This window comes from Watersipora subatra, chromosome 3 (genome assembly GCF_963576615.1).
Source record: "Watersipora subatra chromosome 3, tzWatSuba1.1, whole genome shotgun sequence".
NCBI lineage: Eukaryota > Metazoa > Bryozoa > Gymnolaemata > Cheilostomatida > Watersiporidae > Watersipora > Watersipora subatra.
In genome coordinates this window covers 37,241,085-37,265,121 of record NC_088710.1, presented here as the reverse complement: position 1 = coordinate 37,265,121, position 24,037 = coordinate 37,241,085, and the positions used below count along the sequence as shown (strand labels likewise).

The window sequence follows — 24,037 nt, the reverse complement described above, 5'->3', positions numbered from 1 at the left end:
TGAGGGTCGTTATAGCGCATCATCCAATAAAACATAAAGGCGGTTCCATAATTTGTATCACCACTGTATATATACCCACATATATACCCATTTGCATAAAGCATTGTAAAATAATGATAGCTTGTAGCTTTTGGTAAGAACACTACAGATTCTATGTAAAACATAGCCGTAAAAAGAATTTTTGACAGTCGAAAATAGCTGAGCGGGAATACCCATCTTTTCTATCTAATGTATTTCTCGTAGCTGTCGTCATCAGGCAGAAATTCAGTAACTTTCCACCTGATGACGGTCTAATTCCTCGCCTAAAAAAAATTGCTAATATATTTCACATCACCTTTTGAATGGCTAATTGTCGCTGTTTAGAGAATGGGATCACCAAGAGGTGTGAATTGAAAGGTAAGGGATGCTACCTGCTAAACCTGTTATACTCTATGATCCTGCCTCATTCTGGAGAAAATGCCATGAAAATGCTCTGTGGCAAACAGACTATATTTTTTGTTGTTTACAATACTCCTACATGATTTCCTAATTCAGCACAAACAGTATAGAAACTTAATTATGTTCAAGATACCCATGTGAATTGTTATACATTTTTGAAGTGTCACTAACTTTACACTAAGACTAACCTCTTTCATGAAAAGAAATTTAAAAGTAGATTTGCTGTGAGCGCGCTCTATGATGAATGCAGGCAGTTTTTTTTACTGAAATGTTTTGAACTTCAAAATCGAGATAGCATCTAAGATACACATGTATATGGTAAATGGTCGTCTATATGATACCAGTAAAAACATGAAGATCTTGATGCTGTATATGCGAAATATGATTCATCAGTGATCTGCATCTTCAGTTATCAGCAGTGATAGTAGGCCTATAGTTTTTAAAGGAAAACCTGAAAAATATTTTACTAAAAGATGTCTTTTTTTGAACAAAAAAGATTTCAAAGATATTTTACTGAAAGCAATGGAATGCATTGCTGAATGCTGGTATTTTCGGGGAAGAAACTACATACTCTGTAAAAATCTATCCAACAAACAAAGGTTGCATGCACTTAATTTTTGTGCTTATGCAGTAGCATACCTGCCAACTCTCACGCTTTGGGCGTGAGACTCACGCAATCACCCCAAAGAAAAAATGAAAATGCGTGAGATTTTTGCCCCAATTTCCACAATTTTATATATACTATCATTGATACATCAATTGCCCCAAAACCAAATCTCACGCATTGCCCCACTCTTGGGTTGGCAGGTCTGTGCAGTAGTAAAATCATAGCCTTATAAGCTACAACAAATTTCAAACTCAACTTCTCAATTTAGAGCAATGCCAGTAATTGATATAATGTTGGCCAAATGTTCCTATTATAAATGTTGGCTTATAATATAAAAGTTCATTGCCGAATGTACGGAATTTTCTGCCTTGTGACGACGCACGCGAAATCTTTCGAAGGAACAATCCGCCATGATTGGTCGGCGCACGGTAATAATTATGTAGTGAAACTAATAAACTTTCCCGCCTGATGACGATCCTCACGAAAAGTGGGTAGTTTAGATAGAAACAGCCGGGAATTCCAAGAAAACAACCGAATAAGGCTGTCAAAATTTAGCCTAGTGAACCTAACATCCGACTACAAAGAATATCCTGTACGTACATACGGTATAAAGAATCTTTTTGTAAAACAACCGTGACAAATATAGTAGGTACTAAATGTATGTATTCAACTTCAAGCAGTTATCATATTCGTGAATTGTTCACGGTTGTTTATCAGGTAAAGTGATTGTGAAGCTTGTAGCAATTTTTAGCGAACTCTAAGAAACTTACGGAATTGGAACAATCTGCTGAGCATTGGATCATAAAACCTACTTTTATTTAAAAAACCAGTAACCAATCGCTTAATGTTATGTTGTTAAGAATGGTTCGTGAGCATCGGCATCAAAAAATTGGCATGTAAAGACATGCCAATTTTATTGATGCTGAGATTAACCGCTTCAGCTGGTTCAGCATGCCGTTTATGCCGAGATGAACCGTTTCAGATGGTTATATATGAGCAATCTTTAATGTGGTAATCAATAGTCATATTTTACAATGTTTTCCACAAGGTACCACGTATGGTTCAACATACCTTTTGAGGTTTGACTTGCCGGTAAAAGCTAGAAAATTTTTGATGGCTTGAACCTTCCGCTTATCGGGTCTGTTGTATAAATATAGCACTTACATGTGATTGAAGGGAAGAAGCAAGAAGAGCATCCGTCTTTCATTACACTTTCTTATATATCCCCATACTGCCTTACACTAGCTAATCTACTAGCTTTACCCACTAGCTTTATCCAGCTTTATCCACTCACGGTAATTACCGAGACCACCTGTACTGCCTTGAGCTCAGACACCAATATAGCCTGAGCCTAACAAATCCCATAATACAACATGCCCTTTCTTTTTTGTTTTGGGCCACCCCATCACTACCAACAAACAGACGTATTACGTAGTAACTTATCTTACTTGTGTCGCTTGCTACCTGACTCCGTTAGGGCAGTCTCCATAGGCTATGCCTCTGGCTTGTCTGATCCTCTGCCACCGTCTAAAATACTCTCCTCATTACTGCCAGCTCCATTGCCAGTCTGCACTGGCTTTTTCATCACCCAGACCTCCGCCGCTACCAATACTTTCACCGTGACCGCTGTCACTACCAACACTACTTTCACCAACACTGACTAGACCGGAGTCTTTTGGTTGGGTCAGTAATGGCTCCTCAACCTCATCTCCATCTCTTCCGTCTTTACTTCGCTCTCCCCAATAAGAGGCAGGCTCGACAGGCCTCCTGTGGGAGGTCTCCAATTGGGCCAAAACCGGCTGCATAGGGGATGGCACCACAGAGCTGGGAGTTGACATAGGTCCAGACCTATCTAGCTCGAACTCACCTGCCAACAGTGCAGGTCTGTTATCAGCAATTCTCCTCTGAACCTCGGCTAACCCCTGCACAACTACCCTAAATGCCTTGACATCTTCCAACTCCATGACTGCTGCCTCATGTATGGCTTTTAGCTTAGCCAATTTCTCCTTTGACTTCCTCCGCACCTCTCTTTCCTCTCTTTCAATCTCTGCTACCTTTCTCTCGTGACCCTTTTTGTCTAACATTCCATTGCTAGACACCTCAGCTAAAAAAGAGCAAACTTTCTCCGTTACAAATACTGGTTCAGCTACTTTCTCAGCACCTTCACTTACCTCATCATGACCGTGTTCTCTCTCATACCCCATAGACACTTGCACCTCTCTGGTGCCTTGGGCTGTCCCCCCTTGACTACCAATTTCTATGTATCCGCTACTCTTTACTCCCTTGGTTTCACAAATCCACCAATCTTGACCTGTATGGCCTTTCTTAACATCATGCTTTCTGTCAGATTTATTTGTCAGGTTTTGCAACTTGACATCATCTGAAACATAACTTGACCCAGCAATAATGGTTCTCGGCAAAAACGGTTTAACTGGCTTAATACTTCTACGCTCCTTAACAAGCTCAAACTTCCTTTTGCTTAACGCATTTACAACAGCAAATAATTTTAGCTGCTTCAACTCAGGTATGCCCAAAAAGTTAGTTCTCAATCCTTTCACCACATGAATTTCAGCATCCATATGCCTGTGTTTACTTTCCAAATGAACTATTACACTTCCGGCCACTTTTAACTTACGACCATCTACTCCCGCCAAGACAGTGGATGACTCTTCTAGCCGTAGGTTCAACTTTTCGGCCGTCCCCTCGGTTACAGTCGACACCTCTGCCCCAGTATCAAATGTAAACTCAATATTCTCCTCATTGACTTTTAAAACCTGCACAATTCTCCGTTTTAGTCAACTGTCATCATCATATTTATCCCTAGAACCAGAAAATCTGACACTTCTGCCCTTACTATTATCCCAGTACCTTTCATCATACCGGCTCGTCTCGCGCCTCTCCTTATACCTTTCCCCCTCAAGCCTATCCATACTGTTGTCCCTGTACCTACTCAACTTTTCTCTCATCTCGCGGGGGCTTTCTCGGCCCCTGTACCTCTCCCTACTACTATCCCTGTTACCATATCACTCATAGCTATTATCGCGACTACTTCCTGACCTCCTGCTGCTACCTCATCTGTCGTAACCTACATCTCTTCCCTTATCCCTACAATAACGGGATCCATGTCCTCGCCATCCACAAGAAAAACATTTAATGGAGGGACAACTCCTCATGTCATTGCCACTACACTTGCAATCGTAACATACTCTATCTTCACTGCCTTCTCTACTATTTGCTCTATATCTAGAGACATGCCTCTCCCTGCTATTGTCTCTATACTTCCTACTGTCACTGTCCTTGTTATCATCCCGGCCTCTTGTCTCATACCTACTAGCATCATGCTCCTCACTACCATAATACCTTCTACTACTCTTAGGGCTACCTTTAGGGGAAGATCTACCCGCTGAATTGTAGCTTCTATCTCAACTACCACTTCGGTACTGCGCACGACTGTCGCACTCTGATACCCTTGCTACCTCTTTTTTAATCTCACCTTTTAAATCGCTTCTACTATCTGCTCTCACGAACCTGTCTGAATGATTTGCCATCTAACGAGCCCTCAATGCCTCATTCAGCATCACCCAGGTCAAATTGGCATTCTTCGTCTAGTCTCTACTTCTCTATCTCTCAACCCATTTACTGCCACTATAAGAGCAAACCTCACTTTATCAGCATTGTTTGCTACCTCAGCATATCTGCTTAAACTTTCAACTCGTAGCAAGAACTCTCTATCACTTTACACAAGTGTCTGTCAAACACTACTGTGCCCTACAAACATGCTCTCCTGTCTATCATAATATTCCTGCAAAATATCCACTGCCTCTTCATAAGTAGAATTTGCACCATCTACGTTAAACCCTGCACCTCTCAATACTTCTCTACCGCTGTGTCCAATAGCTCTCAATAGTGGCACTAACCTAGCTCTACCTCTCCTAATAGGCACTCTGTTGCCATCTTCATCAGCTACATAACCTCTCCTCTCGACAGCACTCTCAATACACAAATTCATCTCTTCTATAAATCTTTCCCACGAGCCATCACCGTGCTCACCGAACACCAGCTTTGGAAAACCATTTTCCATCTTGTCACAGTGTGTACTCACACTGAATTCTAATGACTCTACCAGCCCTACAGTAGCTGAAGAAGCTTATCCTATTATTATAAGGTTACTTATGCTAGCTATGTTTGGGCTAGCTATGTTTGCCAGTTGCTTACACACATCCTATGCATACAGTTCTCATACAATACAACATTATTAACTAACAAATACTGGCTTTATGATATGGTGTCAGGAGTGGGATTTTTAAGGAGAACAAAAAGAAAACATGGCAGAAAGAGGGCTCAAGCCGCCAGCAAGTTTTGTAAATTCTACAGACAATCCCAGCGAGACTAGTAGAAGTTGGACAGCATGACTCGAGCAATATGGTTTTTACATGATAGCAAGTTACAGAAAAGACTAAAAAGGATGGAGAAATACAAATTGCGACTTTATTGACACTGCTTGGCACACAAGGCCAAGAAATATTTCGGACACTGAACATAGCAGACCGAAAAGACATTGCAGAAGTAAAGAAAGCATTCACTGAACACTTCAACCCTCAAGTAAAGATAGTCTTTGAGCGATTCAAATTTCACAGCCGAGTTCAGAAGCAAGGCGAGCCATTTGAAAGCTTTGTGACAGCGCTGAGAGATCTCATCACAACTTGTGAACCATAGCAGACCGAAAAGACATTGCAGAAGTAAAGAAAGCATTCACTGAACACTTCAACCCTCAAGTAAAGACAGTCTTTGAGCGATTCAAATTTCACAGCTGGGTTCAGAAGCAAGGCGAGCCATTTGAAAGCTTTGTGACAGCGCTGAGAGATCTCATCACAACTTGTGAATTCCATGCTGATGAGAAAGACAAAGCGCTAGTGGACAGAATGGTAGCAGGTATATCGTCTAAGTCAGTTCGTGAGGGAGGTACATTACAGGAGGTTATCTCAGTATGCCAACGTAAAGAGGCTACAACGCAATACCTCAAAGAAATGAACCACCCGACAGATAGTGTTAATGCCATACGAAGTGTCGTACCCCCCGCAACAGAAAGTATCCTTGTCACAGAGCAAGAGCCCAAACCCACAATCGGATAGACAATATAGAACTGGACCGTTACAAACGATAAAGAACTGTAAATACTGTGCTATGGAACATCAATGAGGGAGATGCCCAGCTTACGGAAAGGTGTGCAGGAAATGCTCCTGTAAAAATCACTTTTCCATTGCATGCTTATCTACACGAGATAACAGTAACAACACTGCCAATGAGGTATCGGAACCTGACAACGTTAATACCGAAGACATTGCATTTGCCATCAATGACAGAAGAGAATGGACAATCAATGCTAAGTGCAATGGTAAGCCATTACGATTAAACGTGGATACGGGAGCATCATGTAATGTAATTTCACAGTCTGCACTAGCCAGCGTAAATAGTCAGGTGACAATTGTCAAGCATGCTAGATCATTAGTGTCTTTTAGTAAACATGCACTTGATGTATTAGGCAAGGTTATGTTACTGGTGGATGTTAGCAATAAGTATCATACAGTGGAGTTTATAGTCGTAAAAGGTGATACAAACATGGCAACTTTATTGGGGTTGCCCAGTTGCATTGAGCTTGAGTTGGTTGATAAGGCTGATTCCGTCACAGATAGGGTAGCTAAACAATTCACTGATGTGTTCAATGGTTTTGGCAGGTTGCTATGTAAGCATGCTTTGCAACTAAAAGAGAACGCTCAGCCTGTTATACAAAGTGCTAGGAGGGTCCCATTTAGACTAAGAGATAAACTAAAGTTCACGTTACAAGATATGGAAAGTGAGGGCACAATAGCTAAAGTAAGACAGGCAAATGACTGGCTGCACCCTATAGTTAACATACTGAAACCTGACGAGTCACTCAGGATTTGTCTAGACCCTACACAGTTAAATAAAAATCTAAAACGTGAACATTTTGCATTACCAACAGCTAGTGAAATATTTGCTAAACTTTCAAAGTTTTAAGTATTCACTACGCTAGATGCAACCTCAGGATTTTTTGCAGATTGAATTAGATGAGGCTAGCAGTTTGTTGATGACTTGCCACTCCATTCGGTAGATATCGATTTCTTAGATTGCCTTATGGAATATCCTCTAGTCCTGAAATATTCTGTCGAACCGTGTCGGAATTATTTGAAGAAATTGGAGTGGAATGCTACGTATATGATTTGTTGACTCATGCAGCGACTGAAACCGAGCACGATAAAATCTTAGAGTTGGTATTGCAGAGATGCAGGGATTGTAATTTGAAATTGAAAAAGTCGAAATGCATTTTTAGGCAGTCTGAGTTGAAATATTTAGGTCACATTATAGGCGATGGTACTATCAGGGCCGATGTCCGTAAGGTGGAGGTAATTACAAAAATGCCAAAACCAGAGTGTAAAGATGGCGTCAGTAAACTTTTAGGGATGGCCACATATCTAGCTAAGTTCTGTCCGAATCTATCGGAAGTTACCACCCCCCTGCGAGAGCTAACTAAAAAGGGGTGTAGAATGGTCCTGGAGCGAAGCAGCTGAGCAGGCGTTTGAGAAACTAAAATTCCTCGTATCATCTAGCCAAACGCTAAAAATGTTTGATCCAGAATTGCCAGTTACTCTATCAGTTGATGCCAATCAGTTTGGCATGGGAGCAGTAATACTGCATGCAGGCCAACCAATAGAATATGCCAGTTGCTCCCTTACGGAAACTCAGAAAAAATATGCACAAATTGAGGAGTACCTCACGATTCATTATGGTCTGAGGCAGTTTCATCAGTACATATACGGGCAGCATGTCATGGTAGAGACAAACCATCTTCCACTAATTGGAATTATGAAAAAGGGTTTAAATGAGCTTAGCCCTAGATTGATGCGTATGAGACTACGCAATCAAGGATACGATTACACTTTAATTCATAAACCAGGTAGAAACCTAATTTTGGCTGATACATTGTCACGTGCATTTCTTCCTAGCTACGGTGCTGAGGCTAATAAACTTGAAGCATTAGATCATGATCAGATTGATTCAATAACCACAGGCATTATCACACAGTCTCTGTTCAAGGAAAAGTTGAGTCAGGCAACCAAACTAGATCCCACAATGCAGATACTAGCGTCATACATAAAGCATGGCTGGCCAATGACTAAACGTGCTTTCCTTGAGCCACTAAAACCTTACTGGAATGTAAAATCTGATCACACAATGCATAATGACCTGTTACTGTGCCGGGCCCAGATTGTTATTCCTATAGTAGCTATGAGGAAAACGGTGTTGGACCAAATACATGCTGGTCACATGGGAGTTAGTATATGTACTGAGTGAGCCAACGGTGCAGTTTATTGGCCAGGCTATTTAGGTCAGGTTAGAGATTTGATAGAACCGTGTTCTGTTTGTCAAGAATACATGAAATTGAATAGTCAGTATAGCCTTGAACCGTATGATATCCCAGAATACCCTATGCAGTCGGTTAGTATGGACATTTTCCACCTTGATGGCCATGATTATTTGGTAACAGTAGATCGATACTCGAAGTGGCCAGCCTGCTATCAATTAAAAACTTCTCGGTCTTTAGAAGTCATAGATTTACTAAAAAGGCAGTTCATCGACTTTGGTCGGCCTGAAACCTTGGTCAGTGACAATGCGTCATATTTCACGTCTTATGAATTTAAATGCTTCATTGAGGATAATGACATGAAACGCATAACTTCCTCTCCCTATCATTCACGCTCTTACGGGTTGGCCGAACGCATTAATCAAACCATCAAAAACAGCCTCAGAAAGGCGGTTGATATCTGGTCAGACATTGTGTGATGTTTTGGCCGTATTACGGTCAACTCCATTTGGTGACCAACTCCCATCTCCAGCAGTTTTGCTGCAGGCTCGAAATTTAAGAGGACAATTACATTGCCTACCCCACCAACTCAAGCCCCAAGGACTACACCTAGGGTAAATACACAATCGCTTTGTTAAAAGACAATCACAAGCTATATTTCAGAACAACACAGCCACTCTTCCCACTGAGTATTGCATAGGAATGAAAGTTTGGTGTAAACTAGGCCATAGAAGGTGGGCAGAAGGTGTTATTGTTGAACACGCGGAAACGCCTCGAAGTTACTACATCAAATTAGCGGATGGCAAAATTTTCAGGTGTAACATCAAGGCTCTGAGATCTAACCGATCTTCTCATGCCTACAATAAAACCTCGATTAATGATCACATTGATAAACAACAGACTCATTGAAAGTACTAATTCTGATAAAACTTTGGTTCCGGTCCAGTCTGCTCAGCAAAGTCAGCTAGCTGTTGTTCCCATTTCTGTTGACCAGAGTGGCACCGCCACTTCTGCATCGACATGTGCAACCAATCTTAATCAAATGAGTTCAAGCTTTTCCAAAGTTGTCACTAGGTCGGGAAGAGTGTCCAAACCATTCACTCGTGTCCAAACCGCCACTCCTGCATCGACAGGTGCAACCAATCCTAATCAAATGAGTTCAAGCTTTTTCTCAGTTGCCACTAGGTCGGGAAGAGTGTCCAAACCACCCATTCGTTTAGGTTTCTCTTGATTAGGACAAATTATTGTAAGCTACATCCACCAGATTTTTGTGTCTTGTTATTTCAAAAAATCATGTTTTGTTTTTAGTGTGGTTTTGGACTAAGAGTCAATTTCTACCAAAAATCAGATTTTGTGCAATTGTGTTTTGCAATCAACTTCTATTATTTTAAACTGTTATGCAGATATGTTATTTTTCTATAAGTGTCTGACTTGTGATATTTTAGAGCAGTTTGAATTGTAACCACAACTAAAAGAGGACGATGTCACAGTGTGTACTCACACCGAATGCTAATGACTCTACCAGCCCTACAGTAGCTGAGTCAGCTTATCCTATTATTATAAGATTACTTATGCTAGCTATGTTTGTGCTAGCTATGTTTGCCAGTTGCTTACACACATCCTATGCATACAGTTCTCATACAATATAACATTATTAACTAACAAATATTGGCTTTATGATACATCTCAACACAATACGTTATATTTTATGCCGCCAATTCACTCTACCCCTCTCGTACATATTTAATGTAATTCTCACCTTCTCCGAACACTTAATAAATATCTACACTTCTCCACCACCGATGCTTCACTGCTACAACTCCTCACAGCTTCACAACACTACCCTACCTCATGTCACCCCACCTGCACGCCCATGAAAGGGTCTATTCAAACATTAAACTTACACCGTAACCAGAAAATTATCGCTAATGATAACGCACAAAAAAAATTTAGAGTTTCATCAACTGCGCCATGTTGTATAAATAAAGCACTTACATGTGATTGAAGGGAAGAAGCAAGAAGAGCATCCGTCTTTCATTACACTACCTTATATATCCTCATACTGCCTTACACTAGCTAATCTACTAGCTTTAACCACTAGCTTTATCCACTCACCGTAATTACCAAGACCACCTGTACTGCCTTGAGCTCAGACACCAATATAGCTTGCGCCTTGCAAATCTCATAATACAACAGGGTCTGACACCTAATTCATATATAAAATTATCCAGAAATGTTAGTGAGAACTTTTGTATCTCACACTTGATTGATTTCAAGGTGAGCCCTGACTCTTGAAGCTTGGTGAAAACCTGACATAATCTGTGATCTTGGGCCTTCATATTTGGGCCATGCATTAGGTCATCCGCCATGTGACTCCAAGTAGTCTAGTTAAGATCCTAATCATGACGCTTGAGAAAATCTCTGGAGCACTTGAAATGCTGAAAGTAACCGATTGAAACAATAGCATTCAAATATTGAGAGGAAGGTGGTCAGTCACCTTGAACGTTGTTATGGGTTGATGTGGAAAGATCATGTTATGCATGACTAATCTGAATCCACCCACAACATCAGTGTTGAAATTGCTTTGCCATTTTATTCTATATTGACTATATTTTGTTTGTGCACTTTTGCTTAGCTTGTGGGAACTGATTTGATTATTACTGGTTCAGGAACGAATGAAGGTGTTAAAAGTTGACTTGCAACAAAATTCACATTACAGTTATTTGGTACCCAAAGATTCACCATGTCTTACTCTGCTGTGTTGTAAGTGCAAAATATGTGAAAATGTGATTACAAGCTCTTGAAAGCTCAAAAACAAACAGTTCATCGCAGCCATCACGAAAACGCCATAGATCGAAATCCCTTTCCAAAACGGCTCAAATGGGACGTAGTTGAACACGATGGCTTCTGTTTACACTTTCATGCAGCCTCATTCGTCGAATATTTGTACAAATATACTTCACGCATTCAATAAAACCTTGTTCATTGTCTTTACGCATCTATCTCATCATCATCGTAATGCTGTACCTTTGAGCACTGATATCTCAAAACCTACTCTAAAAATTCGTTTAATTTTTTAACCTTAATTTGAAGAATTTCATATCATCCTCTGATGAACATGACAAGCCTGTTGGTCACCGGTGATAACGAAAAACGCTGCAGAAATTATTCGCGCTGTTTGGCAGGAAGTATGGGTCACATGATCAGTTTACGACTTGGCGATTAGATCAAGCTGAAACAAAACAGTAAAGCAGCGAGTATCTATATTTGATACGGGCTTTTTGGTAAAACCTGTTGTGTTTTTCATAAACTAGTGTACGAGAAGTTTTATATTGAGCCTTTTATTGGCCTTTCTATTCACGTGATAACCTCACATGTCAAAACGATAACCAAACTGTTTGAGAACGTCATCATAATAAGGAGATTCCACACGATCGCGTTTCCGCAATGGCGGCGAATAACTGTTCGTTTTTGAGCTTTTAAAAGCTTGTAATCACATTTCCACATAGTTTCCACCTACAAAACATGCTGAATTTTTTTATACCAAATAAGTGTAATGTGAATTTTTTTGCAAGTAAACCTTTAAGCTATTGTATGCGATACTGATATTTACCAGTAAAAGTGACTTCTTTATTCTAAAATTCTAACAATGAAATACGCAACTAACAAAATTCTAAAACAATTATATTAATGACAAAAGATTAGAATAGGTAATGAAAGTTACATCCTTACTCGAGCGGTGGTCCATGTTTGTTTGCTCAGTCTCGACAACCAAACGAAAGTCGTGACAGTCCATAGGTAGAGAGTTTTGCAGTTGAGATAGTGGCTTAGAAGAGGCTCAGCGGACAAAGAAGAATGAAGATCCATAGGCGGGGAGAGAAGTTCCTCAGCAGGCAGAGGGGAGAGCATCCAAGGAGGCCCTCGGGAAGAGAGAGGGGGAGGGAGAGAGAGAGATGGGTAGAGTCATTGGAGCTGTTTTCTTTTATAAATGTCTGGCATGTGGGAGGGCTAGTCTGTGGCAGTAGGTTGAGTGTTAAGGTTCAATGCTCTATGTCAGGTGTGCAAAGATATCTTGTTTGCAAAAGTCTTCAGCTGGTGCTCGTGATGTAGACATGTAGGGTGAAACTCGTGACTTATTCCTGGTATCTAGGTCATGTTTGACAGGAGTGGCAGATCTGTATGCGTGTACTCATTTGATTCGTCTCTAATGTTTCTCTGGTGGTTTTCTGGTGACGGTAGTTGGTAGGTTTAATTGCTTCAACATCCCTTTGGCATGTTCTACATCTGGTGCTGGCGCAATTTCTATGATTGATTCCTCCAATTTTGAAGTTTATAATTTGCTTTTGAGGTTTTCTAGTTATTGGATTTTTTGATATCTTTGGCCGTCTTATCCTGTGGTCTGGCTGCGTTCCCTGTTGGTATGTTGTTTTCGCATTGTCTTCATACACCAACGTTCACTGAGCTTCATCGGTCAAAAACCGCTGTTAGTATTGAGTTTCGAGAAAACTTTGTTATTGGTGAGTTGAGTGAGGCTATCTTCTACTGTGGCTATTGAATGAATCTCTCTCCGCACTGCATAAAAGCTGTTATTAAAAGCTGCAATCCCATATTGCCTAGTCTTATCAAACTGACAAGTTATCGAATGTAGTTTTAGCTAGTTATGGATAGTTTTATTTTCTATAGCGCTAATGCAATTGCAAAACAAGTCGGTGACATAACTTTATAGATAGTGTCATAGGCTGTTTTTAGACTGTTAGCTGCAGGCCCGTATTCCCTGGGGCGACTGGCCGACTGGGCCGTCCCAACTTTTTAGGAATTTTCCGTGGCTATGTACAGTCAAACTCGGATAACTTGCCCTCGAATAAAATGTAACATTTCATCTCGAACATGAGGTTAACTCGAACAGATTTGTTTGGTCCGTTCCCATGCAATGATAAGTTGCTTCAGATAACTCGACCTCAACATCATTTACTCGAACAGTTACTTGCCCAACGGCTATGGAGACGGTTTTTATCGCTGTAGAATATCACTTTATTCCAAGCCATAGAGACAAGCATCAACTTTTAGTAGTTCTTAGGCGTCATTATTATCATCATCAGCGGCAAAATATTCTTGTTAACGACTTTTATAAAGGTTTGCAAAAAGTTAAGTTTTACCAAACATCCACTTGGCCATGTCCTATCGAAAGCGTGGAAACCTCCGGATGAACTTAAAATAAAATTGGCAAAATTGATCTTTGTTAAAACGCTCAAAAGAAAAAGATGTCTTTTTTTTAAGCGTTCTAACTGTGGTCAAGTTTTGTCTATTTTAATCTAAAAACTTCTCGGCAGTCACATCACCTAAAACAAAACAAATCTCAAAAAATAGAAAAACGTTGATACTTTCCGATATAAATTTTTTTTAAATTTCACATGAGAGGCCAGGCTGAGGCCCTACATAAGAGAAACCTGTTGGGGGGCTTACACCGCCTCCTCCACATCCCCAGGTGTTCATAACTATTCGCCTAACATTAGCCGCCCCAACTTGCAACCAGTGAATACAGGCCTGGTTAGCTGAATAAATGCAGGCTTCCTGTCCCAAATAGACAACTGAAAATACAATTAATTTTTTTGCATAAGTAAAAAATTTTTTAAGCACTTACATCTTGCTCGTTGTCTGTGTTCTCTTTGCCATGTATGCTTTGGCATTAATCAAATCCTCGACCTGCTGGTTTTATTTTGTACTTACCAAAGATGCACTTGCATTGTTAAGTCTTTTAATCTTTTGTCAAAATAGATAAGATATATATCTAAACTTAGTAGTTTCAAGTCTTCCTTGTATAAGTTTTTGTTTTTACATTCATGACACCAAATTTTTGTTTGTTTGTTTTATTTCATCAAAAAATATGAAAACAGAAAAAAAGAAAAGAAATAATGATGAGGCCCACACTGCGCAGTAGCATTGCTAGTCAAGGCGCTGGGCCAAATGGCAATACCTTTCTTTTTACTTTTGTATTTTTTGTGGCATTATATGTAACACACTTTCTATAAAATGATTATGAACTGCCCGATAAAAGTATATCTATATGTTTTAGAAATGGTAGTAGGTTAAAAACCTATTGATAATGTGCATAATTATATTGCTATAGCTCACCATGATTGTTTTCAACTGTATTCAATTTACTTGAATGAGAGTTCATCTAATAAGTGCCGAACTGTCTGGTGCAAGTTAACTTATTTAGAGGTCAGTTGATGGAGGTGGTATGGCATTAAAGGTTGACTTGCAACAAAATTCACATTACAGTTATTTGGTGTCAGAAGATTCACCATGTCTTACTCTGTTATGTTGTAAATGCTAAATATGTGGAAATGTGATTACAAGCTCTTAAAAGCTCAAAAACGAAAAGCCGCCGTAGATTGGAATCTCTTTATTTTGATGACGTAACCACGAAATTGGGTTATCGTCTTGTCACATATGTTCCCACATGAATTGAAAGGCCAATACAAAGCTCAATATAAAACTTATTGTAGTACCAGTTTATGACAAACATTTCGGGTTTTACCGAAGACCCCGTATCAAATATAGATGCTCGCTACTTTACAGTTTTGTTTCGGCCTGGTCTAATCGGCAAGTCCTAATCTGATCATGTGACCCAATACTTCGCAAATAATTTCTGCAGCACTTTTCGATTATCACAAGTGACCAACAGGCTCATCATGATTATCAGACAATGATGTGTACTCCTTCAAGCTAAGGCTAGAAAACTAAACGATTTTTTATGGTAAGTTATAAGATATCACTGCTAAAAGTGACAGAACTACAATGACGATAAAACAGATGCGTAAGAACAATAGACATAATTTTATTGAAGGCGTGAAGTATATTTGTGAAAATATTTCGACGAATAAGGTTGCAAGAATGTGTAAACAGAAACCATCTCTCACAAATACATCACATTTGAGTCGTTTTGGAAAGGGAATCCAAACTACGGCGGTCTCGTGTGGCTGCGATTTTCTGTTCGCTTTTGAGCTTTTAAGAGCTTGGAATCACCTTTCCACATATTTTGCATCTGCAACACAACAAAGTAAGACATGGTGAATCGTTTCATATCAAATAACGGTAAAGTGAATTTTATTGCAAGTCAACCTTTAAGGCTAACTAGATGTGTCATAGTGAGCAATAATAATTGGACAGCTATAATGAGAGATAATTGCAATGCAATATAAGTACTGCTAACTAAATGAAACAAGGCCAAGGGGGACATTGGGACCAAAATCATGGGTTGTTTGCCTGGCGAGCAACCACTTTTACACAAAAAGTGTAAAACTACATTTTTGGCTTGATAAAAAACATAATAAATTGACTTGCTGGTTATTGTCAAATGGTTTAGACCGTAATCTTTAATCTTTTGTTACAAGTAAAATTTGTGTAACTAATGTTGAGGCTAAGCAACTAATGTGGGAGCTGTTATATGTATTACGATTTGTATTGTAGACTAAGATGTCAACGGCTGGACGATCTTTTGCTAATTTCACTTGGCGGGTCTATCGTAATATTGCCTTTAGTGGAATCATGAATAATCTTAATAACTCCCTACCATCGATTAGCAGCGCTCTGCCCTCCTTTCTTCCATCTATGCTCCATCTTTCTCCACAATTTATGAGCAGGTATGCATTTGCTGGCTGGCATAGGGTAGCAAGTTATGCACTTTGGTAACTTCTATTTAAGCTGCTAAAGCAAATGATGATGCTGTTAAACTGTTTTTACAATAATTAAAGTTAATAATATGCACAGGCACATTTTAATTAACAAGTCATTCATCTAAGGCACTTGACTCACTCCCAAGTCATTCATCTAAGCCACTTGTCTCACTTTCAAGTCATTCATCTAAGGCACTTGACTTACTCTCAAGTCATTCATCCAAGGCACTTGTCTCACTCCCAAGTCATTCATCTAAACCACTTGTCTCACTTTCAAGTCATTCATCTAAGGCACTTAGCTCACTCTCAAGTCATTCATCTAAGGCACTTGTCTTACTCTCAAGTCATTCATCTAAGGCACTTGTCTCGCTCTCAAGCCATTCAGTTAAGCCATTTGTCTCACTTTCAAGTCATCCATCTAAAGCACTTATCTCACTCCCAAGTCATTCATCTAAGACACTTGTCTCACTCTCAAGTCATTCGTCTAAGGCACTTGTCTCACTCTCAAGTCATTCGTCTAAGGCACTTGTCTCACTCTCAAGTCATTCATCTGAGGCACTTATCGTACGCCCTATAAACCAAACATTTGAATAGAGTGAAGTGCAACAGTGTGAAGCCACTTGTAATAATTCAGCAGTTTTCATTTATGACCAGCATAAAAAACAAGAGTATGTATGTATACAGAATTTGAATTATTTGTAAGTTTCTCTGCTTGCCTGTGTTTGCCAAGTAATGTTAATTATCTTTTCCTAAATCTGACTAGCTTTAATTATTGAGAACTCCTGAAGTTTAATTATGAGGGATTTAGAAATACTGATGCATCATTTGAGAAACCCTCAAGGAAAAGCACATGGATTTGAGAAAGAGTTAGCAGACATTAAACTGAGCTAATGCCGCTACAATACTGGCGAGATCTTAGCAAATGGGATTGTTATAAAAAACTCATTAATGTGTTAACTGTCCTATAAAAAAGCATCATATAAGAGTAAACTTGAAAATTTAAAATAATATACAACTTAACTATATTTCAGCATATTATATCGGGAATGGTAGATGCTATAGTATACAAAGTTTTAAGTTTTCAAAGAACTATTAGGATGTTTCTATATTTTTCCATAGCGCTATATAATCAAATTATAAACAAACCTCTCGCATGCCGCCAGCAAAAAACTGATGCCTTTGTTTTTTTACTGGAGAGTTTCAGCTTTTGTATATGGCATTACTGATTTTTGTTTCCTCAATGCATAGTATGATAGCTGTTAAAATTGTATTTGTCTTTCAATATCACTGATGCTGCTGTTTATCTACAAGAATGTGGTTGTAAACAACTGTTATTTACCAATATCACTGATGCTGCTGTTTATCTACAAGAATGTGGTTGTAAACAACTGTTATTTACCAATATCACTGATGCTGCTGTTTATCTACAAGAATGTGGTTGTAAACAACTGTTATTTACCAATATCACTGATGCTGCTGTTTATCTACAAGAATGTGGTTGTAAACAACTGTTATTTACCAATATCACTGATGCTGCTGTTTATCTACAAGAATGTGGTTGTAAACAACTGTTATTTACCAATATCACTGATGCTGCTGTTTATCTACAAGAATGTGGTTGTAAACAACTGTTATTTACCAATATCACTGATGCTGCTGTTTATCTACAAGAATGTGGTTGTAAACAACTGTTATTTATCAATTGAGCAAATCAGTTGGAATTATATGTGAAAAAGGTCTTAAACTTGTAGTAGATCTTTAGCTACCAATAAACCCAAGTACCCTCTCCTTGATGAAACAGAGCTTGAAGAAAAGTTCACACGTGGAGGTGGACCAGGAGGTCAAGCGACAAACACAACAAGTAACTGTGTGCTTTTAAAACATCTTCCAACTGGTTTAGTCATAAAAGTAAGTCAATCAAGATCACTTGTATTCTAGATAATTGTATGTTGAAAACATTGTAAATTTGGCTCTCACTTAAATGATATACTTGCCAATGATAATGTTTTGCCATTTTAGGAGAAAAACCTTTAGCATTGTAGTACTTGTTTTTTTTGTGTTTCGTGAGAAGCTTTGTTAATAAAAAATAAATGCACAAAATGTTTTTTTCAAGTTGAAGTTTTACCTTTTTAGTGCCATGCAGAGAGGAGTCTCGAGCTCAATCGTAAAATTGCTCGTCGTAGAATGCAGGAGAAACTCGATTTTTACTGGAACGGGGAAAACAGTATCATATCACAAGAGAAACTAAAGGCAAAGCAGAAGTTATTAAAAAGAAAAGCTAAAACTAAAAAGAAGCTAGAATTGCTAGCAGCCGACAAAGCTGACCCTCTGATGAATGAGGGAGCTGAGTCTACTCTTGTAGATGTCAAGGACAGTAATGGTGCGTGAACAACTTCTTACCTTGTTATATTTGAGTTGTCTGACTTGCGTTGTTGTTTTATTTCACCCTTATGCACAGTTAGCTTCTATCCGACCACATGGTCATTTTTTATTATCTATACGTACACTGTTATACAAGTGTTTTTAAGCATACGTTTAAAACTACTTCATAAGCTTAAAAATGATAAAAAAACTGCAGAGATGCTCCTTTTGCAGTTTTCTTTAGACTATAATATATAATATAGTTTAAAGAAAGTGTTAATATATCAGCTTACACTGCAGCCTTGCTACACTGCAGCCTTGCTACACTGCAGCCTTGCTACACTGCAGCCTTGCTACATCTGTGTGTTTTACGCCTCTGCAAACGTATTTGTGGGGTACGCATGCTGAGATTATATAGCATTTTACATACTTCAAAAGCAGTATCTAACGTTTGACAACATTGGTAATAATTTTAAAAATGTCCATCTACCATTTTATTGTTTTATAACAAAACACAGATAAGCCTGTTTGTCTGTTGTACATGCATGAACTATCTTCTCCATCAAAGTCACACTGACAGGTCATACATATGCATACAATCCGAAGTTCACACATCTAAGCTTGCGGCACTGATGGGTCATGTCCCTTTTGCTCCTTGCCTTTGTCATGCGGTCAAGGCTTTCTCCATTCCTAATGTCTTGGTACAATAGTAAGTCAAGTCTGTATCAAAAGTAATTTCAAAATACCTAAATAAACGAAGATAAATTTGACAATGAATAATAATAGTTGTGGTCAAACTAGTTGTCAATCAGTCGCCTGCATTTTCAAAGTACACCAATGTTGATTTAACCAACTGTTGTGTATAAAGTCCTAACCTTCCCGTTGTACTCTGCATAATGTGAGCTATTCTTCCTGATTTGCTTATGTCTATTGTCATGTGGTATTTTAGAGAATTCAACAATAAAAGAAAGTGGTGAGACAAAAGAAACAACACAGTGTACTCAGAACGATAATATAAGAGAAACTTGATGAATATCTGCAGATTATAATATATATATTATATTTAATATGAAGAAGGATTAGTTTTATACATTTTTATAATATTGGTATAAAGAAAATATTGTTAAACAGAATCAATTATTACTGGGGCCTATGACATTTTCTCGCACATTTATGTCATTTCTTCTGAAGAACTCAGTTTTCACCTTAGCTACACGCACGTGCTTTCTGTCAGGGTGATCAACATGCATGAACAGCTTCTGGCCATATATTGAAGAAGATAATGTTGGAACATCTTTTGTTTTTTCCTGTTAAAATATAATACAGCATCATGAAGAAACATCCTTCCTCTAATTGATTTTGTATGATCAAAACTTTCTTATGTTATCATTTCAGATCGCCTTAACTTTTTATTATTTATTGAAAGTATTCATTATTGGCTACATAACTTCAATGGTACTTCATAAACAAAGGACACTTTATTTTTAAAGTATATTAGCATATAAACCTAGTGGCACTCATATGACATACAAACTATACCCTGTTTGCTAATAATTGTATGGAAATCCCGAGTTAATCGTTGAATAAATTATGTTTCATCTCTGCACTTGAAGTCTCAACGTTTTTGCTGTTATAAAGGAAGTGAAAATAGCAGAAAGAGTGTTTACCTCATCATTAACCACTAAACCTTTAGACTTGGCGTGTTCACGATCACATCTGTGTACATACTGATTATAGCCTTCTGTTTGGTTAAATATTCTGTCAAACTCCGAGCCGGTATACCGTTCCTAAAGAATGAAATCACCAAGCATTGATAGTCAATAGAATTATTTGCTGCTAAATATGTTTACACTATTAGCTGATTATTGTTTGCAACCAGCTGTAATATTCTGAACTTACAGTAATTTTTGGTGTAATGTAACAATGACAATAAGTTTAGTCTTCTTAATGAAAACAAGTCTTTACAAAAGGTGTTGCTCTAAGCATTCTGCAATTGACAAATTGTTGCCTATTTTATACGTTCATTGACCTGTGTTAAATAATACCAATTACATAGCTGCAACATAGACACTGAATTTTTAATTTTATTTCGAGTGCCTTTTTAACTATGATAACCAAACACTAATAAACACTTTGAAATGCCTCTTTCGAAAGTATCAGTTTGTGTTACTGTACCTTAGTTATGTTACTGCAAAATTTTTGTTCAAGTTTAATCTGTCAACGTTTTAAAAGTTATGCAGCTAGTAAAAATGAAACTAAGCTTTTACAAAATGTGCTGAAGAACTAAAAAAGTTAACAAACCACTCGATCCATGTTAAAGGCGTTTCGTTGTTTGTCGACTGGTCGTTGTGGGGGTACAAAGGCGTTTGCTGATACCTCACACGGTCTACCATGTAAAGCAAACTCATCTGTTTCAGTTTTGACAAATATTATGCTTTCCAATTGTGCTCCCGTTGCCATCTTCAAAATTTAAATTTACGAGTTAATCGCAGTGTTCGGCAGGTGCGCGAGGTTGCCAGGCAACTAGTCTCCATTAGCCTCGTTAAGATGCTGTGAAAAAACCGTATAATTGATGTATTAGATTTTATATATTATTTAAAATTTATTTTATTGACAATCAAATGTTTCAATAATTGTTATATATAAAACTCAAATAACACAGTTAGCGAGTCAATTATGAGCGATTTCCTGATCGCGCTTGCGCTCAAAAACTAGGCCGGAAATAAATAAAGGTACAAGCTACTAAGTTTAGTAACTTTATTTAAGGCGTTTAAACTAATATCAAGCCTAGCAGCCTCGCATTCTGATCGAGGTCGAATGTGAGTATTTGCGTTAAACACAAAATTAAGGTTTGTGGACAGTACTACAAACTTCATCAGTATAAGATTAAGTATCAAGTAGCCATTAATGTACTATAATGTTGCTAAGGACAATTCATGCTTTTTTGGCTTCACATTTTAATAACAATCGGAATAGATTTAAAATTGATTATATGTATAGTTTTCTGGATGAAATTTTGATAGTCATTTTCTTTATATAAAGATGTCCGTGTATCAATTTAGTAAAGTATGAACAACATTACTTTAGTGATAACTTTTTAATACGTAGTCTTTTACCCTTTTTCGTTATTCATAACGAAGAAGTTATAATATCCTCTATGAATTTGGAGTTGACATAACATTTGATGTAGTGAATTCAGATTTCAATATTCTTTCAATCGGTTAAAAGACGGAGCAAATGCGATTTTTGTTATTCATGTTTTAATGTTTTCACCTAGATAATAGTCTAAGGCTTGTTTTAGCTAAAGTGCAAATGAAAATGGCAAAGTGCTCAATAGCACCAAAAACTACTGTTCGTATTAGATGCGATGTATAATTGTAGTCCTGTGTATGACTATACTGTTGCTATGTCTTTATTTGAAGCCAAGTTTTTGATCAATCATATGAACAGTTATATTGACCACGATAACCTATTCCTGTGAGCCAGTATTGTTAGCACTTTTCTCAATTACTGTAAACATCATTTCTTGGTTAATCTTACACTTGTGTAATATTTTTACATTTCTTACTGTGTATTTATTGTTATTGCTAAGCAGTAAGTCAAGCAAACTGATATATGACTTCTAACATATGCTAGTAAGCGAATGTGCTTACCATTTCGACATTCCCTTTGTTTGTTCTCAGTTATGTTGTTGCCTTTTAGGCTTCACTAGTTTTTATTAGTTTCAGTATCTTTATTACAGATTGCAGACGTACTGTACTGCTGTTGGGTTCGTTTAACATCGCATCCACTGATTCACTAATTGAGTTATTCGCTTGCTTTTGGTTTTAGAATATAATTTAAAATGCACAATATAATTGTTTGAACATATGTCGGCTTTTAAATCTATGCATGTAGTCTTTTTAGAATTTGCATATATATATAGGTAGCTTGTAGTATAATAGTTACTGATAATCCATAACCGACCATTATATTCCAATCTGCATAAATTATGTTGATGTTGCTTCTGAATAATCATGATTGCATAGTTAAATACAATATTGCTTTGTAGCACGGGCCGTTGTTTTGTAGCTTAATGGTAATGGGAGCGTGTCTTTGTAAAGAGCGCCACAAAAGAAACTCTTCTAACATACAAGGTGTAGAAAATCTTGTGGGCAGTCGAAGTCAGTCTAGTAGCACACAGTCTTCAAGACAAGCACCTGTTATATGCTACACAGAGGATCCTGCTTTGCTCACAAGTATGCCTCTTAGAGAGCATTGTTCTCTGTGATACTCTTAAATTAATTGTTTTATTGGAACCAACAACAAAAGTTAGACCTATTCTAAAACACATAATTATTAAAGACTCACCAGTATGTTCACTTTATCTAAAATACTCTGAAATGTTTGCTCATTTTGTTTATTGGCTTTGGTTTTTGTGTTAGTACGAAGCTAAGAAAAACATTATTTGCTGTTTTGTTTTCTTCAGGCCTTGTAGTCCTTGTAGGTTGTTTTGCATGTAAACTAAATTGTATGCTACTCACTGAAGGTCAATGTCAAGCCAATGAACTTTTGTTCTTCCAACTAATTAGAAAGCTTCGTCATCATTACATGGTCTATGTTAATTCCTTCAGGTCGAAATGTGTTGATATCTGACAATGGGAACTACTCGAGAGCATCCAGCAGTGCTACAGGGGTCGATGCAGTCCAAATACCCTCTGCAGATGCTAGCAGGCAACGTCAGGAGCTAAAAATAGTGATAGATGGGAACTTGTCCTCAGCTGCCATTGATTCCCTTGTACTTCAGACTCTTGCCATTATTCGTACACTGGTAGACAAGTAAGTAGCTTTACAGCATGACTCTCGCTACTTATGCCTTAATTTCATATGTTAAGTTTAGAATTCACTTGGCTCCAAGACATATATTTGAACATTGAAGTCAATCTCATTTCTCATATGATGACTGCACTTTCTGACTTGAAAATGTTGACATGATTTGGCATGATAAGGGCACTCTAGATATGGGTGAAATTTAATTTGGTATCTCTGTGAATAGTCATGTTATTTAGTAAGGCATGGATAGAATTGAATTTGGTTGCACCATTATGAATATAGCTGGATTTTAGACCTTCGAACATGGCTGAGACTTAGTGATATCTCTCTTAACATGATGGAATCTATCTTGGTAATTTGATGAAAATGGATGGAGATTGGCATCGTACATCTGTAAATGGGCACAGAAAGACTAGTATAAACTCATTCATCAACCATATAAACTGTTGTGCCAATACAAGCTTTCTACATTCAACCTTGTCTTCCCGATGCATCATTTCGGCTTTTTGGTTGCAGTGAACAGCCACCGCCAGAGGCTATGATGCAGCTACACAAGATAGCAGATGTAGAGATAGGTTGGCTGGCCATAGTCTACTCAATGATACGCAAGATTACTACTACCGACCCTCTAGGCCCTGCTGTCATCACACTCATTCTTGACGAGTGTCCGCTGCCATCCAAGGTATGCCCCTCTTTGTTTTGGTTTTACTGTAGTCTGATCAGCCCTGACCTACCTGAGATACATCCTGGTCTGTT

The 24,037-nt window shown here is 38.1% G+C and overlaps 3 protein-coding genes across 3 annotated transcripts in view; 2 read left to right on the top strand and 1 right to left on the bottom strand.

Moving 5' to 3' along the window:
• The first annotated feature begins 1,584 nt into the window (after positions 1-1,584).
• Positions 1,585-19,630, top strand: LOC137389504 (mitochondrial translation release factor in rescue-like). Its single transcript, XM_068075520.1, has 5 exons — positions 1,585-1,637; positions 15,903-16,075; positions 17,860-18,016; positions 18,242-18,488; positions 19,419-19,630. Exons 2-5 carry the CDS (start codon positions 15,909-15,911, stop codon positions 19,496-19,498), a joined length of 651 nt encoding a protein of 216 aa, XP_067931621.1. The 5' UTR covers positions 1,585-1,637; positions 15,903-15,908; the 3' UTR covers positions 19,499-19,630.
• Positions 19,476-20,960, bottom strand: LOC137389505 (cilia- and flagella-associated protein 90-like). Its single transcript, XM_068075521.1, has 3 exons — positions 20,771-20,960; positions 20,137-20,256; positions 19,476-19,776 (listed from the first exon to the last, which is right to left on the bottom strand). The coding sequence occupies exons 1-3, from the start codon at positions 20,927-20,929 to the stop codon at positions 19,603-19,605; spliced, it is 453 nt and encodes a 150-aa protein (XP_067931622.1). The 5' UTR covers positions 20,930-20,960; the 3' UTR covers positions 19,476-19,602.
• Positions 20,961-21,174: 214 nt separating this feature from the next.
• Positions 21,175-24,037, top strand: part of LOC137389696 (RING finger and SPRY domain-containing protein 1-like) — a 36,485-nt gene continuing 33,622 nt past the window's right edge. Inside the window, exons 1-4 of the mRNA XM_068075772.1 lie at positions 21,175-21,288; positions 22,541-22,707; positions 23,083-23,287; positions 23,798-23,963. Coding sequence (XP_067931873.1) covers positions 22,545-22,707; positions 23,083-23,287; positions 23,798-23,963 — 534 coding nt within the window. The 5' untranslated portion in view covers positions 21,175-21,288; positions 22,541-22,544. The remainder of the gene's footprint in view (positions 21,289-22,540; positions 22,708-23,082; positions 23,288-23,797; positions 23,964-24,037) is intronic.

Excerpts from the sequence above, each read along its gene's own strand:
- LOC137389504 (XM_068075520.1), top strand. The coding sequence starts at position 15,909 with ATGTCAACGGCTGGACGATCTTTTGCTAATTTCACTTGGCGGGTCTAT. Across the intron at positions 16,076-17,859 it reads TCTCCACAATTTATGAGCAG|TAGATCTTTAGCTACCAATA; the intron begins GTATGCATTTGC and ends TTAAACTTGTAG. Across the intron at positions 18,017-18,241 it reads CAACTGGTTTAGTCATAAAA|TGCCATGCAGAGAGGAGTCT; the intron begins GTAAGTCAATCA and ends TTACCTTTTTAG.
- LOC137389505 (XM_068075521.1), bottom strand. The coding sequence starts at position 20,929 with ATGGCAACGGGAGCACAATTGGAAAGCATAATATTTGTCAAAACTGAA. Across the intron at positions 20,257-20,770 it reads CCTTTAACATGGATCGAGTG|GAACGGTATACCGGCTCGGA; the intron begins GTTTGTTAACTT and ends TTCATTCTTTAG. Across the intron at positions 19,777-20,136 it reads GTTTAGTGGTTAATGATGAG|GAAAAAACAAAAGATGTTCC; the intron begins GTAAACACTCTT and ends ATATTTTAACAG.